The sequence below is a fragment of the Silurus meridionalis genome, chromosome 10 (assembly GCF_014805685.1).
Source record: "Silurus meridionalis isolate SWU-2019-XX chromosome 10, ASM1480568v1, whole genome shotgun sequence".
Taxonomy (NCBI): Eukaryota; Metazoa; Chordata; class Actinopteri; order Siluriformes; family Siluridae; genus Silurus; species Silurus meridionalis.
Window position 1 is genome coordinate 8,398,307 of NC_060893.1, and position 15,367 is coordinate 8,413,673.

The window sequence follows — 15,367 nt, forward strand, 5'->3', positions numbered from 1 at the left end:
TTGGTGTACATTACAGACTAATCATCATTTGTATAGGATTTTTAAGAAGTTGTTTTTTAGCGAGATTTAAACAGCAGTGAGGACTGTGAGTTTATTGACCATGACATCTAAACCTACATGCTTGATTGTGGCCAGTGCAACACCTCAAGGTATGTTAGATTTCATAGTTTAGTGCTTAATAAAGACGGAATATACTGTACATTTCAATCCAACACTCAATACTGATTGTGTTTTCATTATTAGGGGTGTCGGCTCGGTCTTTCCAGCAGTGTTTCTCTCTGTGTAGTCCTGTGTTCAACCTGCAGACAGCTACACCAGGGGTGAGCATACAGTATGCATTATACTACACTAGATACATCCTGTAACAATGGTTGAATGATATCAGTTTAGAACGGAAGTCCTTAAAGCCTTTCTCATGATCACATCGTAACTTTCTGGTGATCTCGACATAAACATAGTTTCCATGTTCTAGAGGCATCATCATCAGTGATGATGTGGCCGCTGCTACAAAAGGTTATGGTTATTTGATGCTGCCCTCTAGAAAATATACAGAAAAATTAAGTCGTGATAACGAGGAAACAAGAAAGAAAATAATAGCATAATGCATTTCCTTTTAAAACTTCTGTAGGCAATGCGTTATATTTGTTTGTTTTTTGTTTTCTCGTGATCACGACTTTTCTCCTCGTGCCCACATATACCACAATTAGTTATGGTTATTTTCCATGATTCTGCATTTAGAAGTGTTCTCGTAATGGTAATTTTTTTCCGTGTTTCCAGCTTAAGAGCATGTTCTAGAAGCAGCAGCATCATGAATAAGACGTGATAACGAGAAAACAGCGTTTGTTATGTCGAGATCACGAGAAAATTATGTTGTGATCACGAGAAAACAATAATAATAAAAAAAACATTATTATACATGGCCTCTTAGGACTTCCGTAGTTTATGTGGTGGAGATAAAACATTTATTAATTTTGACTCCTGTCTCACAGGGGAAAACTATTGACTTCGTCGGGATTGATGAGAGCTCCTCTCGATGGGTTCAGGATTTCAGCGTCAAACCATACGCCACTCCTGCCAAACTGGAGTCTATTGATGGTCTGATTGACTTTTGTGACTTGGATTATGTTTTACTCGATTCAGTGTAGTTGTGTAGGTGCCTGAACAATTCCCAACTCCATTTAATATTAAGGTCCTCAAGGCTTCAAGACTCATTCAAACTGTAATGCAATATTCAACAGGCCTCTGGTTTCTGGATGGCACACGCACTGATTTATGTTTGTTGCCCTGCAGGTGCCCGCTACCAGGCTCTCCTGATCCCAGACTGCCCCGGAGCTTTGAAGGACCTTGCTCACAGTGGCTCTCTGGCACGCATCCTCACACACTTCAGCTCTCAGAAAAGTAAGACATTCTGTGCTACAGTTCAAGCTAAATGATAAATGGTGAAATATGGGCAGGATGATGTTAAATAAAGCATGACATTACATTAATTGTGTGTTTTGGGGTCTTTCAGAACCTGTGTGTGCTGTGGGACAGGGGGTTTCTGCACTCTGCTGTGCCACAGAGGGACAGACATGGATATTTAGTGGATACAGCTTGACTGGAGTAAGTCTTAGGATTCAGCAAACATCAAAAAGAGATAATGATTTTAGTTACTGCATTGAATCACATCCTTTCTCTTTCTTAAAGCCCTCTGTGTTTGAGCTGGTGCGCTCCCCAGATTTTGCCAACCTTCCTTTGATCGTGGAAGACTTTGTGAAAGACAATGGTGGATCCTACACAGGTAAATTTGCAAGATCAGCCCTCCAACTGTACATACATCAAACATATTTAGGTTATTAACGATGTTAAATTGGAAAAAGTAAATGTTTCAGTATTCTAACAGAATGCTGATGATGTGTGTGTTGCAGCTAGTCAAGAGGATGCGCTGCATGTAGTCCTGGACCGCCACCTAGTGACTGGACAGAATGTTCAGTCTACAACAGCAGCAGTTAATAATCTGATCCTGTTGTTTAACAGCAGGTGAAATCCATTGTATAAAAAGCAGTGTTGACCAGTGACACTGGAATACTTCAGTGTAAGAAGAATCATTTTAACATTCCAGCAGTTTGTCTTAATAGATGTTCTAAATTGTGCTACACTGAAACTACTTGAAGATCTTGGAAGAATTAGAAAAAAAAATATTTGGTGTAGTTCTAAAAGATTTACAATCTTTATGTAGTGAAAATGCTGTGGAAAAAACAATTACAGACTGACCAAAGAATGCCTGAAGAATGACCTCAAAGTAATGCAGTGTTAAATTTGAGTTGACCATTAATTAATACCTCTTTATACACGTATTAACTGTAGCCTGGTGTCAGTATAAAGCATTATAAATTACAGTACACATCATTATTGAACCATTATTTTGTTTAAATGTTGCAATCATTTGAGAGTTTTAAATATATGATAATTCACCACTATTAGCCACTTGGCATTAAAATATGATAGTTTTTCTTATGATTTGTACCTAAAGTATAAAGAAAGTACTTAGTTTATTCTCCTAAATTCCAGTAAATACCCTCAGTGTTGGCATGGATGGCACCATATGTTGATGCATAGAGGAAAGGGAATATATTTCTACCATTAACGTTTCTATGTTTCTGTGGACATCATTAATAGTCTTAATGTTAATAGATAAAGACTACAAATGGTACCTAAAGTTCTGAGTTTAAAACCTGTGCTTTTTTTTGATCGAGTTCTGCCTTTTGTCAAATTTAAACAAATTGTAGTATTGTACATACCGTATTTTCCGGACTATAAGCCGCTACTTCTTTCCCATGATTTGAACCCCGCGGCTTAAACAACGAAGCGGCTTATATATGGATTTATCCTGGGTTTTTCCCGGTTTAACAAACTTCAAGCCAAAAAACTGAGCCCCATAACATTAGACCAATGAAATTGTTGAACGGGTTCAGGTGAACCAATGAAACTCTTTATATTAAATCAGATGCGCTCCCACTGAATCGGGCCGCACCACATCATAAATATGGATGAGGTTCCTCTGACGTTTGACCTGCCGCTCACTCGGACTGTCTACAGGAAATGCGAATCATTCGTCACGCTGAAAACAACCGGGCATGAAAAAACACACTTCACCTGTGTGCTGAGCTGCACGGCATCGGTGGTGATTTTTAAACACATGATGATGCTAAAAGATAAACTCCCGAGAGAAATCGTTGTGAAAGGAAGGAGGAAGACAGTAAACAATGACTTTCTTGGTAGGCTACTGTTTAGATACAAGCCGTGTAACAGACACTGTCTTTCATTAAAGCCTGTGTAAAGTTCATTAGTATCAGTGTAGACATGCGGCTTATAGACAGGTGCGGCGTATTTATGTTCAAAATAAAAATCTTTGTAAAATTCAGTGGGTGCGGCTTATATTTGGGTGCGCTTAATAGTCCGGTAATTACGGTATATAATATCCCTTAAATTAAAAATCCTATTAAAGTGTGCATTGTCATTTTCTTATACAAACTCAAATATTAAAAGTGAAATTGGTACAAAAATGTTAAATATTTCATTAAATATACACAAGTGTACAGCATTTTTCCTTTTTTATTGTTATATAATAAAAAGTTTTATTAGCATGCTCAGGAGTGACACCGTCATAAAGAACAATGTACCATTACCCATCGGTGTTTGGAAGAAGGGATTACACTGTACAGTTTGTTTCCATGTGTCCAATTCACAAAAGGTCATAGAAATAGTCCAAGCCTTGTCCAAGTTCCCACAAAGAGAGTCCTGTACCGAGTTCTGTCGCCAGGGCAATTCGTAACTCGAGAGACTAAAAGGAGGCAATAAACATCCATGTGATTAACGTATGTTTTAACCGTGCTTGTTACATTATTTGTTGCAATCATAGATGCTCTTACCTTCAGAGTCGGATAATAGACAGTATGCTTCCCTGAACCTCTGAAATAGAAATAAGGAGCCACAGTATTACGGTTCATCTTAAGTCATTTTCTTTAATATTTAGATTTATAACATTGAACTGAGTGTTTGGCATTTATTTTAAGTAAATCATAAATTGTTGTCAGTGGAAGCAAAACATTTTTATTAATAATAATAATATGTGAGACTGCTGTGGATTGTTCCACTTAGGCACCATGAAAATTAATTTGTACTATAATAGACATTTTGCTACAATGGCTTATGAATGCAATTGCCAACAATTTTACACTCAAGTGTATCAGTGAACAGTTATTAACTGTAACTATATATTTGAGTTAACTCAGTTGTGGATGGGTTCCTTTTTAAATATGATTTCACTCGAGATTTCTTCCTTATAATCATCTCAGGGAGTTTTTCCCTCCCATTGTCACCACTGGCTCACACATTAGGGTTAAACTTAGAGAAAACATTTTATATAATACATCTGAATTGATTTGAATTAGTAGGAAATGTTATTGTGTAGATCATAAACAGGTCCTTGGGTAAAGCCCAGAACATTTTGTTAGATAATTCCCACCCTATGTATCTTGAGTTTCAACTCCTCCCTTCTGGCATTCGGTAAAGAACTCTTATTAGTAAAACAAATCATTTTAGACATTAATTTATCCCCTCGGCTGTACATTTTTTTAATTTACAGTAAATATCTCTTAGGAGGAAACGGTATTTGTATTGGGTGTTTGAGTCCTTTTATGTTTTAGGTGATATGCTTGAATGTGCAACCAACTAAATAAATTAAGATGAACTGAACTTGATGTAGTAAATAAAACCAAATTACTATAGGATCAGAAGATCTGCCTAGAATGACATTTAAACCTGATTACATGTTAAAAAATTAATAATTATTAAAAGAAAAAAAAATAGATTTGATGAGATGGTCTCCTGTGTTTATGTGTCTCTAACCTTTTGTAATTAAAATAGTGTTCTCCTGAATACTCATCCCAAATAAGCTTTGGTTTGACATCCTTTAGAAGCTCGATGTACCTACAAAAGACCAAAAGAGGAATGAATATACAGTAGCAAGTATGTAAAAAAGGAACTATTAGGAAATGCTATGGTTTTTTTTTTTATTTTTATAACGCATTTAGGTATAAAAGCATTTGCACTAAATCCATACCTGCCCCCCAGTAGGGGCTCAGCTCCTCCATTGACAGTGAAGTCAAGGCCATACATGTTGAGGCCCAGCAGGATTTTGTGTCTCCACTGGCTCTGTGGTGTGATCTGGAGCACGCAATCTCGCATCCAAGGCAGAGGAGAACTAGGGCCTGGTCTACAGTACACAAACAAAACATCAACCAATCACTGAACAGAACATTTCCAGGTTCTGATCAATAAGCGGATACTGCGTAATTAGTAGCCAATAACGAGTTTCACAAAAACAGTGTGTGTCTTATACAACCTAATTGTTAGGATTTGAAAGTTAGTAAGTGGAAGAGAAAAGGCTGCTTACTCCCTTTTTCACTTCCACATACTGTATTTGAGTAGCATATTTTAGCTAATGTCTGTTTGAAAAATAATAAAAAAAAACAGAAGGGAAAAGAGTCAGAAAGATCATGTGAGACATTTCTGTATTGTGTGTCTAACCTGCCCGGACTGGAATAGTCATAAGTCATCAAACTGAATGCATCAACAACAGGAGCCAGTTTTTCAAATTCTTCCCTTCCAAACATGCCTGGCTGATTAGACCTGAATAATGCAGAAACACAGGTACAGGTTGACACATATCCTTGATAGGTTTGGTTCTTTTAGTGTGCAATGTCTTACAAGATTTTAACAATTCATGTGCAGATTGTAGTGGCCAGTGTGTAAAAAAAAATCATGGCAGTAAAAGAAAAACTTGAGTTATTATATGGTTATTATTATTATTATTATTATTATTATTATTTACCCAGGAATTATAGCTGGAGGAATGACAAGAACGCAGGTAAGCTTCCCAGCATTTAGGTACTTGCACAAATGGGTAATCAAGTGGATCAGCTCGCTGGAATACACACACAAAAAGCACAGTAAAACACACTCAACACTGGGACTCTGCTAAATTGGTTAATGTGTGCTGTGTGCTTTTACTATCTCTGATGCACACACAGAAACAACAAAACTAAACTGACTTTCTCTTATTTCCTCCCAGCTGACTCCACAGTTCCAGAGTATAGCCATCAAAACCTTCAGCCTAAAAAAAAGCATAATCATTATAAGACAAGATTACAGCATGATGCACTGAACAAACCTTTGAACTACACTGAAAAAACTCCACCCTCCTCCACCATCACATTTGATGTTTATATTTATATAGAATATATACATATTTAAGATATATATTTACATAAAGATACTGGTAGCACAGTTTGAATGTCATTAAAATCGTCAGTGATCTTAAACATAAAGAATAACACTGAAGTTTGAACCAGGAGATGGTTTAGTTTTTTGAACATGAAGCGAAATTCAATGTCATACTCATGAGAAATCCAGCAGAGAAGCAATGGAGATGGCAAACGTTTAAAAAAGCTGCGTAGTTCAATAATGCATTTGCATTGAGTCACAGGCAAGACTTGGCTTGGCTAGTTAGTGAATTATGAGATCTTTGACCTATGAGACTTTCACAGCGGTTGATCCTAGAATGCATGAAAGTTGAAGATTCGAAACCTTTTCCGTTCGCGTATGAATTTATGAATTTAAAAAGGGACAGCTGGAAAGACTGAAGCGAATAAAGCTCTGACTCATCACTCTTCTTAGGTAGAGATGAATTCTTGTTTGTGTAAGTATTAGCATTATTAAAAACAGGCCAAATGTGAAAGAATGAATAAACCTCAGAAATAAATAAAAGGATAAATAAACAAATGAACAAATCAATAATCTTCCAAAAAAAAAATAATAATACAATTTAAATAAATCTTTGAATTTAATCGTAAAAAAAAAAAAAAACAACAAAAAAACTTTTGCATCACTGAAGAACATACTGATTATAAATTCAATGATGCAGGTAGGGTGGATTTTTCCTTTCATTCATAGTTTTAAATCACAAAAACACACTATACCTTTGCCACCTCAACGATTTCTCTACCAATCTCCTCAATCTCATCCTCACTGTCCAGAACGCTCATGTAATCCTGATAAGACCAGCCATCAAATAATAACCGAGGTACTACAACACAGTGTAAAAATATATAGGACAGGTTATCGATAAGTCAGCATACGTCACATCGTTTTCTATGTTAAAAAAATACTTACATATTTTATTTTTTTTGTTCGCTTTCCTCACAGCCTTGACCCAACCTGTTACAAGACATTGTTTCAATGATTGAACAATCATTACGGTAGATTGATAGTATGCAAGGCTGCATGAGATTAAGACGCACATACCCTGGTCATTGTCATGAAGGCCGGTAATCTGAAAGCTTTCCGATCCTTTGCGTCTGATCTGGAGCCATACCGGAGACACGGAGGTCAGCTTAGGCCCGAAAATCTTAGCAATGTCATACCCATGGGAGTTCCACTGTAGGAGACAAAAATGAAGAGCGAGAAAGACTTAAAAATCTGCAACTAATAAAATATAAATAAAATCTTAAAAATGATGACATTAACTCATAAGACACAATTACACTATCAGTCACTATCAGAAACATTTATGTAGGACCAATTTGCATAGATTTTTTTTTTGCTAGTCAATAATAAACAGCTACAGGTTTTATGCTGCGCAATTTTAACTTTGGAGACCAGATTTTCCATGCCAGATAATACAATGAAGATTCTGATATTAGTTTTAAGAAAATTACTATGTTCTGCTTGTCATCAATCAGCAGGACCTGAGCTCAAGAAAGAAGTAATAACAGAAACAAACCAGATATAAGAGTCGTTCTCTTTGCTTACACAATTTAAAATCCCATTTCAATCATTATTAAATCATTATTATTTTATTGATTATTAAGAAAAACAGTAGACAATGTAGCATGTCAGTGGTAGCTTATTAGAGGAACTCAAGTCTGATTAGCTAGTCAAATAGAGTAATTGAGAGGCTTCATTTTGCCCCTTGCGAGCCAATCAAATTGAGCCGACTCATCAGGAAACCTTCCAGGTAACTTCATGCCTTCAAAATGTATTTTGAAGCTTTATATTCTTCAATACCAATTCATTTTAAGACCCTTATTTTTTTTATATCAAATCTTCTATAAAATGTTTTTGTGTATGTGTGTGGTTTTATAGTCCATAGTGTATTTGAAAGGCATTATTATTAATAACAAAATTCAATTGCATTACATACATACATACATAATTTGTTCTAAGATTGCTGATCCCAAAATCACAACCAAAGAAGAGCAAGAAAATCAGTGTAAAAATCAAGGGAAAAGCTCCTGCTAAGTAAAGCTAATAGATGTTGTAAAAGTGTACAGAAATGCACATAAAAACAGATGCAGCATGACGGTAAAGGTTACCGGTGTGATGTATCCCAGCACTGCTCCCTGAAAGTGGCGTGTTGATACGGTCTGAGGGCAAAATCGTTTCTCTTCTCTCACTACATCTCTCCACTGGGGAGTAGTCACTATCAAACCTCGCTCCTGCACCGGCTGATCCGCTACCGCTGTCTATGACACACACAGACAGAGGGACAGACAGAGGGACAGACAGAGGGACAGACAGAGGGACAGACAGAGGGACAGACAGAGGGACAGACAGAGGGACAGACAGAGGGACAGACAGAGGGACAGACAGAGGGACAGAGAGCGAGAGGGAGAGAGAGAGAGAGAGAGAGAGAGAAAGAGACTCCTGAGTCACATGCACAATCACTTCACATGTCTATAAGTGCCTTATGTAATCCTCTAAAAACGTGTTTCACTTAATTTCCTTAAGTGCTTACGTCAGCGTCCTGGACTTTATTGAGTTTTTTGGCATCTGTTTTGGAGAGGGTGCCTCTGATAACAGGGACTGATGTGGAGATGTAGAGAAACAGCAGAACAGCTCTCATTTCACTCTGCTGGAAGACAATTATATATATATTTACATGCTAGAAGTCGGTTTGTTGAAGCAATGAGTATTTAGTCCTTCTTTATATATAATATAATATAATATGGGTGGTTTTTTTTTTTAATACACTTGTATTAATGAATGAAAGGTTCTCAATTCTTCTAAAACATTTACTCTTGAGCTCTTGAAATATATATATATATATATATATATATATATATATATATATATATATATATATATATATATAGATAGGAGTCTAATGCATTAGTCTGACCTGCTTCGATTAGCAAGCTATTATACATCCGGGAAAAAGACTGGCTTCATCCCAAACGCCTCCATCTTAAGACTCTCAGTGCACTACATTTCGTTCACAACCCCTTCGTGCAGCACTACATGTAGTTCACTTATATATAGAGCGGATCCATTTGGGATACGGCCCTGCTTGTCAAGCAAACAGTCACTATCTTTTATTTAGCTAACACAGACTAGGGCTTTCTCTTACTATGTGCTGTTAAATGAAAATAAATAATAACAGTCATTACTTACCTAAATGCGTATGTGCTACGATGATTATTTAATTCTAATGCAGTAAAACAGCGCGGAGTAAACAGTGTAACATGTCATTGGTTGTCTATACGGGGAAGGTAACACTGTATAGCTAGTCAAACAGGCAGGGTGACTTGGAGGCTTCATCCCGCCCCCTGTCAGCTCAGCCAATCAGATGCAGGCGTGTCAAAGCACCATCAAGTAACCTGCCAGGTGACCGTAAACCCATGTACCTTTATAATATCCAAGAGGTTGATTAAGTACATTTTTCTGGTATCAGTACTTTACTTCACTTTTTTATTTTTTGTTATAACTATTATAACTTTTTACTTTAACTCATTGAATTTTTTTACAGAAATAGCTGTACTTTCTATTTTCAAAACAGGCTCGTTACTTAGTTTTAATCTATTTGGTGACATAAACAATATTTTTTCTTTTCACTGCGCACAGATTTCAGCCAATCAACCTATTTTCTGTCATTACACGCTTTTTTTTTCTCCAATCTACCACTGGTGTTTAATTTCCAGGTTCTCACACACCACAGACGTACACTAGTTTACAAAGCTAACAACAAGCAAGACAGAAGGCAAGAAGTTTGGGGTTAACATGGATGAGACAGAGGGAGTCAGCCATGTAAACATGACTGAGAACAGCGGTGGTGGATGTTCAGTCTGGATACATTAATTAGGAAACAAAATTTGAAATTCGTTTTATATAAATGTATGAATAAAGGTTTTCAAAATTAACGCGTTAATGCAAATTAATTTTATTATCGTGCGATTAATGCCATTTCTGTGTGACCGTTTTTTCTTACAAATGTAAAAAACTAAATAAAAAAGGGCCGAAATTAAAACCTTCAACAAAACACGTTTATTTCACAACGTCCTTTCTTTACCAGAATATAAAAAAATTTAATAAACTCCACCAAAAAAAAATTATATTTTTATCAGTAAACATTTGTTTGTCAAGTCTCAAATCAGCACCAAAATCCACCATGAGGCACACAATTAGTCCTCCATTAATATGCTTGGATACAGCACTCTGTGAACAGCAGCTTCTTTAGCGATGACCTTTTGTGTCTTACCCTCCATGTGCAGGGTGTCAATGATCGTCTTCTGGACAACGGTCAAGTCAGCAGTTTTCCCCCACGATTGTTTAGTCTGAACCAGACTGAGACATTATTTAAGGGCTTAGGAAACCTTTGGAGGTGTTTGGATTTAATTAGCTAATTAGAGTGTGACACCACAAGTCTCCAATAGTGAACTTTTATATATAATATATATCTTCTTCTTCTTTTCTTCTTCTTCTTTCAGCTTCTCCCATTAGGGGTCACCACAGCAGAGGTGGCAAACGTACACACATCCTTTACTTAAGTAGAAGTACAGATACTCATGTTTTAAAATACTCGGGTAAAAGTTGAAGTACTGATTCAACTTTTTTACTTAAGTGAAAGTAAAGAAGTTTTGGCTCTGACATGTACTTAAGTAAAAAGTAGTTATTACTTCTACCTGTTTTAGCTGTTAACTGGACCTCACATCATAGATAGATAGATAGATAGATAGATAGATAGATAGATAGATAGATAGATAGATAGATAGATAGATAGATAGATAGATAGATAGATCGATAGACCGATAGATAGATGGATGGATGGATGGATGTGATAGCCTAGTGGGTTAATGTCAGTATCCCCACGAGGAGTTTGAGAGTTTGATTCCTGGTCGAGCTGGTGGTTGCTGTGTTGGTAAATAAAACTTCTGGACCTTGTCCCCTCTGAAAACATTTTAATTCTGTCCTTTCTGTGTTGGATTAATTTCTTGATTTCCTGGTCTTTAATGAAAGATAACCCCACCAAAAAAAAAGGCACTTTTGTGGTAGCTCAGTGGGTTAAGGCTTGTGCCTGAACATGGTCCTTAATATAGTCCACGCTGGTGATAAGGTTTCAAAGCCAGTCCTACATGCCTTCTTTCATACTGCGCTGGCATGAAACAAAGTATGAACCCTCCAAAAAGCACACATGCTTTTCAGCAGTGGTCGATCAGTGGTTTAAGGCTTGTGCCTAATCTAAACATGCTTCCCAGTCTGATCTCTTCCATGGTTCATCAGATTAAGGCTGGCGCCTCGCTGATGGTAAAGATCAGGGTTTGAATCCTGCTAGTTGCGATGTATGTTATGTTCCTGCTTCCTAAATATTTCTTTAGCTTTATATTCTTGTGTTGATGGTTTAAAGGTAGATAGACCTGCTCTAAACAAACTTCCTGGCCTGTCTTCTCTGATGGTCCAGTGGGTTAAATCAGGTGTTGTGCTTTTGGTGGGGTTCAGGTTTCGAATCCTGCTTTCTGTCTGCCAGTCACGATCATGATTCACTTCCTACATTTTTCTTTAGCGATATATTTTTGTTTTTAATGGGTTGAAAAGAAAGATAGACCTGCTCTAAACAAGCTTCCTAGCCTGTTCTCACCGATGGTTCAATGGGTTAACGTTGGTGTCTCGCTGGTGGTGGGGATCTTGGTTCGAATCCTGCTATTTTCCTGTTATTTACAATGCTACTTACATCTGTATTCGCTTCCTACATCTTTCTTTAGCGTTAAATTCTTGTGTTGATGGTTTAAAAAGAATGATAGACCTGCTCTAATCAAGCTTCCTATCCTGTTTTTTCCTGATGGCTTAGTGGGTTAAGGCTGGTACTTTGCTAATGTTGGTGGTCAGGGTTCAAACCTGGCTTTCTGTCTGCTAGTCATGAGGTAGGTTAAATTCCTGATTCCTACATCTTCATGTTTTTGTTTTGATGGGTTAAAAAGAAAGATAGACCTGCTCTAAACAAACTTCCCAGCTTGTCCTTCCTGATGGTTCAGTGGGTTAATGCTGGTGTCTCGCTAATGGCGTATATCAGGGTTCAAATCATGCATTGTCCCTGCTAGTCACGTTATGGGTTTGCTTCCCAAGTCTGTCTTTAGCATTATATTCTTGTGTTGATGGGTTAAAAGAAAATATAGACCTGCTCTAACAATTGGTACAGCCTGTCCTTCCTGATGGTTCAGTGGGTTAAGACTGGTATATTGCTGTTGGTGGGGTTCAGGGTTCGAATCCTGCTTTCTGTGTTTCTTTCTGGTCTGAATTTCTTGCTTTGAAGCATGAAACAAAGGATAAACCCCCCAAAAAAAGAAGGTGAGTTGTGGGACTTGATGGCTTTGTGGTAAAAGCCTTGCCTCTGAGCTCAGAGGTTGCTGGTTCAAATCTGGCTTGTCCCCACACTGGGTAAGCTGTGTGGAAATTAGTGTGTGGTGAGCAATGGAGTGGATGACTGTGAACAAAGGCTGTCAAGACCTGCTGGGTTATAGCCTCAGAAAAATTGAGGGTGATAGTTTTGCATTTAGGGGAGGAGAAAAGTTATTAAATTAATTTCCGCCAGGAGCCTAAGTTCATACTTTTTTTGGTTGTTTTTGCTTCATAACCACCTGTTTTCAGCTTCTCAGATGCCAGGGGGGCAGATGCCTGGATATTGCCCCCCTGGTTTAGGATACGCCCTCTGAAACCATCCACATCCAACCTTCCACGCAGCCATTTCTGACACCTTCCTCACTATGGTCACCGGAACCTTCCACACTCTTAACTTTGAGTCCTGGCTGGGGTTTGAACCAGCAACCTCTCAACCCAGAGGTAAAGCTCTTCCAATTGAGCCACAGGATCTCCTGCAAGAACCTGATTTTTAGGACCTTTTTTGGTTCTTTTATAAAACCTTTTAAACAATTTAAAGGATAGCAAAGGGGTAGGACTTGAACCGGGTTCGTCAGATAGCAGAGGCCGCATTACTAACCACTACACTACCAGAGGGGAGGCAAACAAGCCTTTGCTTATTGGACTATTGGTTTTTCTATAGTTAAGAGACCACTATTTTCTCTTAGATCATGATGGTAGAGGGTCAAAACTTCTCCTTCCTGTTCATTCTCTCAGTTACTCGAAGTCTATGAGAAGTGACTCAGGTACAAAAACCACATCTCCAACACCTGCACCACTGATATACCATGATTTACCAGCAACCAATTTTAATAATATTTCATTGTTCTGTTTTTAAAAACTTCTTATAATGTTCAATATGAAACTAGAGGTAAGAATCGAACCAGGGAAGTCTTTCATCATAGATCGCTAATGGCATTACTTCAAAACTCAAAACTTTGTTAGACATGTAAATAAGCAGGAAAGACAGAGACAAAGACAAAGAGACACAGACACAGCTTTACAAAGAGATAGAAACAAATAGAGAGACAGCAAGAGAGAGACATATACAGTGAGACAGAGACATTTACTAAAAGAGACACAGAGACAATTAGATAGAGAAAATAGAGAGACAAAGATAGCGAGATATAGCCACTTCCTGTTGGAAGTGTTTATCCTGAGCGACTCTTAATGATCTCATTTACTAAATGAGCAGTAGTGAGTTAAGGGCTTGCTCAGGTGCCCAAAACTGGCAGCTTGGAGGTGTTAAACATGTATCATATTTACAGCATGTGATATATATGTAAGCATATGTACAGTGATTAAATATAAAGGCTATATCAGTGAAGAGACATGTGGACATCATTAAGAGCCTTTGATATGTTTCCACACGGACAGTTAATGAGGTGATACCGGAGAAAATGCACCTCTTCAAGTCAAGTCAGGAAGCTTATATCTAGAAAATTATAGACATTTATAGAGACACATATAGACAAGGAAAAAATTTCGTGCCGTTTAAAATAATTTTAATTTTGACAGCCATATATATATATATATATATATATATATATATATATATATATATATATATATAAATACAAAACTAATTAAAAATGTTGTTACCTAATGAATGTGTACAGGCTGAAGATGATGATGATCAGGAATGTGTCTGTTCTCAGTCATGTTTACATCACTGACTCCCTCTGTCTCATGCACGTTAACCCCAAACTTCTTACTGCCTTCTGTGGTGAGTGAGTCAGGACTTTATACACCAGTGGATTGAAAAAGACGCGCAGTGACAGGAAATCGGTTGTTCGGCTGAAATCAGCACGCAGTGAAAATAAAAAAAATATTTCACCAAATCAATGGATTAAAACTAAAGTATGAAAAAAAAGTACTCATGAAATCCAAAATGAGCCAATATTTGGCATGACATTTTAAAATGTCATACTTTCAACATTTGATATGTTATCTATATTCTATTGTGAATAAACTAAGTTTATGAGATTTGTAAATTATTGCATTCCTTTTTTATTCACAATTTGTACAGCATCCCAACTTTTTTGGTTTGTACTATAACTTTTCCCTTACCTTCACTGTACTTCAATAGAACATTTCTTTCCTATTCTCACTCGGTGTATATACTGTTTGTCTTTAAATAAAATCGTACCATGCACTTTCACTTATTTTATTACATTTAAGCTAAACCTTAAGTCACCTAGACAAAAAGAATGCAGTCATTCAAGTTATCAGATTAAGGACACTAACAGTAAGTAACACAGTATCAAACGAATTTGTCTTTTAGTAATTACTCATGTTAATTATATGGTCATTTTGTAGCCTTTTATAAACTGGGTCTCTGGAAGGTTTTGTTTAGTCTATTAAATTAGTTATTCCATTGAATATGATCTTAAACCTATTGGTAAATATTTAGATTAGATTAGGATTTAGAGTAAGAGATAGAGAAAATGCACATCTGCTATTTGAAAAAGGAATCGATTGTGAGATTAGATGAAGTTGTTACGGATTTAAAGTTTAGTTCATGCTTAAGTTTCAAAAAAGTGAGGCTAAAACGATTAAACTATAAAACCTCAGATCAGAATGTTTATTTTTTTGCCTATAATCTTGGAATTACTGTATTTAAAATGGATTTACC

At 36.8% G+C, this 15,367-nt stretch overlaps 2 protein-coding genes across 3 annotated transcripts; one reads left to right on the forward strand and one right to left on the reverse strand.

Moving 5' to 3' along the window:
- Positions 1-7: 7 nt before the first annotated feature.
- gatd1 (glutamine amidotransferase class 1 domain containing 1) lies at positions 8-2,388 on the forward strand. The gene is made up of 7 exons (XM_046860048.1): positions 8-149; positions 244-320; positions 990-1,095; positions 1,291-1,398; positions 1,511-1,602; positions 1,687-1,780; positions 1,908-2,388. Exons 1-7 carry the CDS (start codon positions 101-103, stop codon positions 2,021-2,023), a joined length of 642 nt encoding a protein of 213 aa, XP_046716004.1. The 5' UTR covers positions 8-100; the 3' UTR covers positions 2,024-2,388.
- A 1,188-nt stretch (positions 2,389-3,576) lies between these two features.
- On the reverse strand, positions 3,577-9,652 carry chid1 (chitinase domain containing 1). Of its 2 annotated transcripts, none has more exons than XM_046858572.1 (13): positions 9,496-9,652; positions 8,840-8,953; positions 8,418-8,567; positions 7,348-7,480; positions 7,216-7,260; positions 7,023-7,129; positions 6,096-6,157; positions 5,876-5,968; positions 5,572-5,673; positions 5,105-5,257; positions 4,891-4,971; positions 3,912-3,951; positions 3,577-3,823 (listed from the first exon to the last, which is right to left on the reverse strand). In XM_046858572.1, the coding sequence occupies exons 2-13, from the start codon at positions 8,945-8,947 to the stop codon at positions 3,725-3,727; spliced, it is 1,173 nt and encodes a 390-aa protein (XP_046714528.1). In that variant the 5' UTR covers positions 8,948-8,953; positions 9,496-9,652; the 3' UTR covers positions 3,577-3,724. The 2 variants fall into 2 exon arrangements, with proteins under 2 accessions (XP_046714528.1, XP_046714527.1); XM_046858571.1 differs by having other exon boundaries at positions 8,840-8,956.
- Between the last annotated feature and the right edge of the window lie 5,715 nt (positions 9,653-15,367).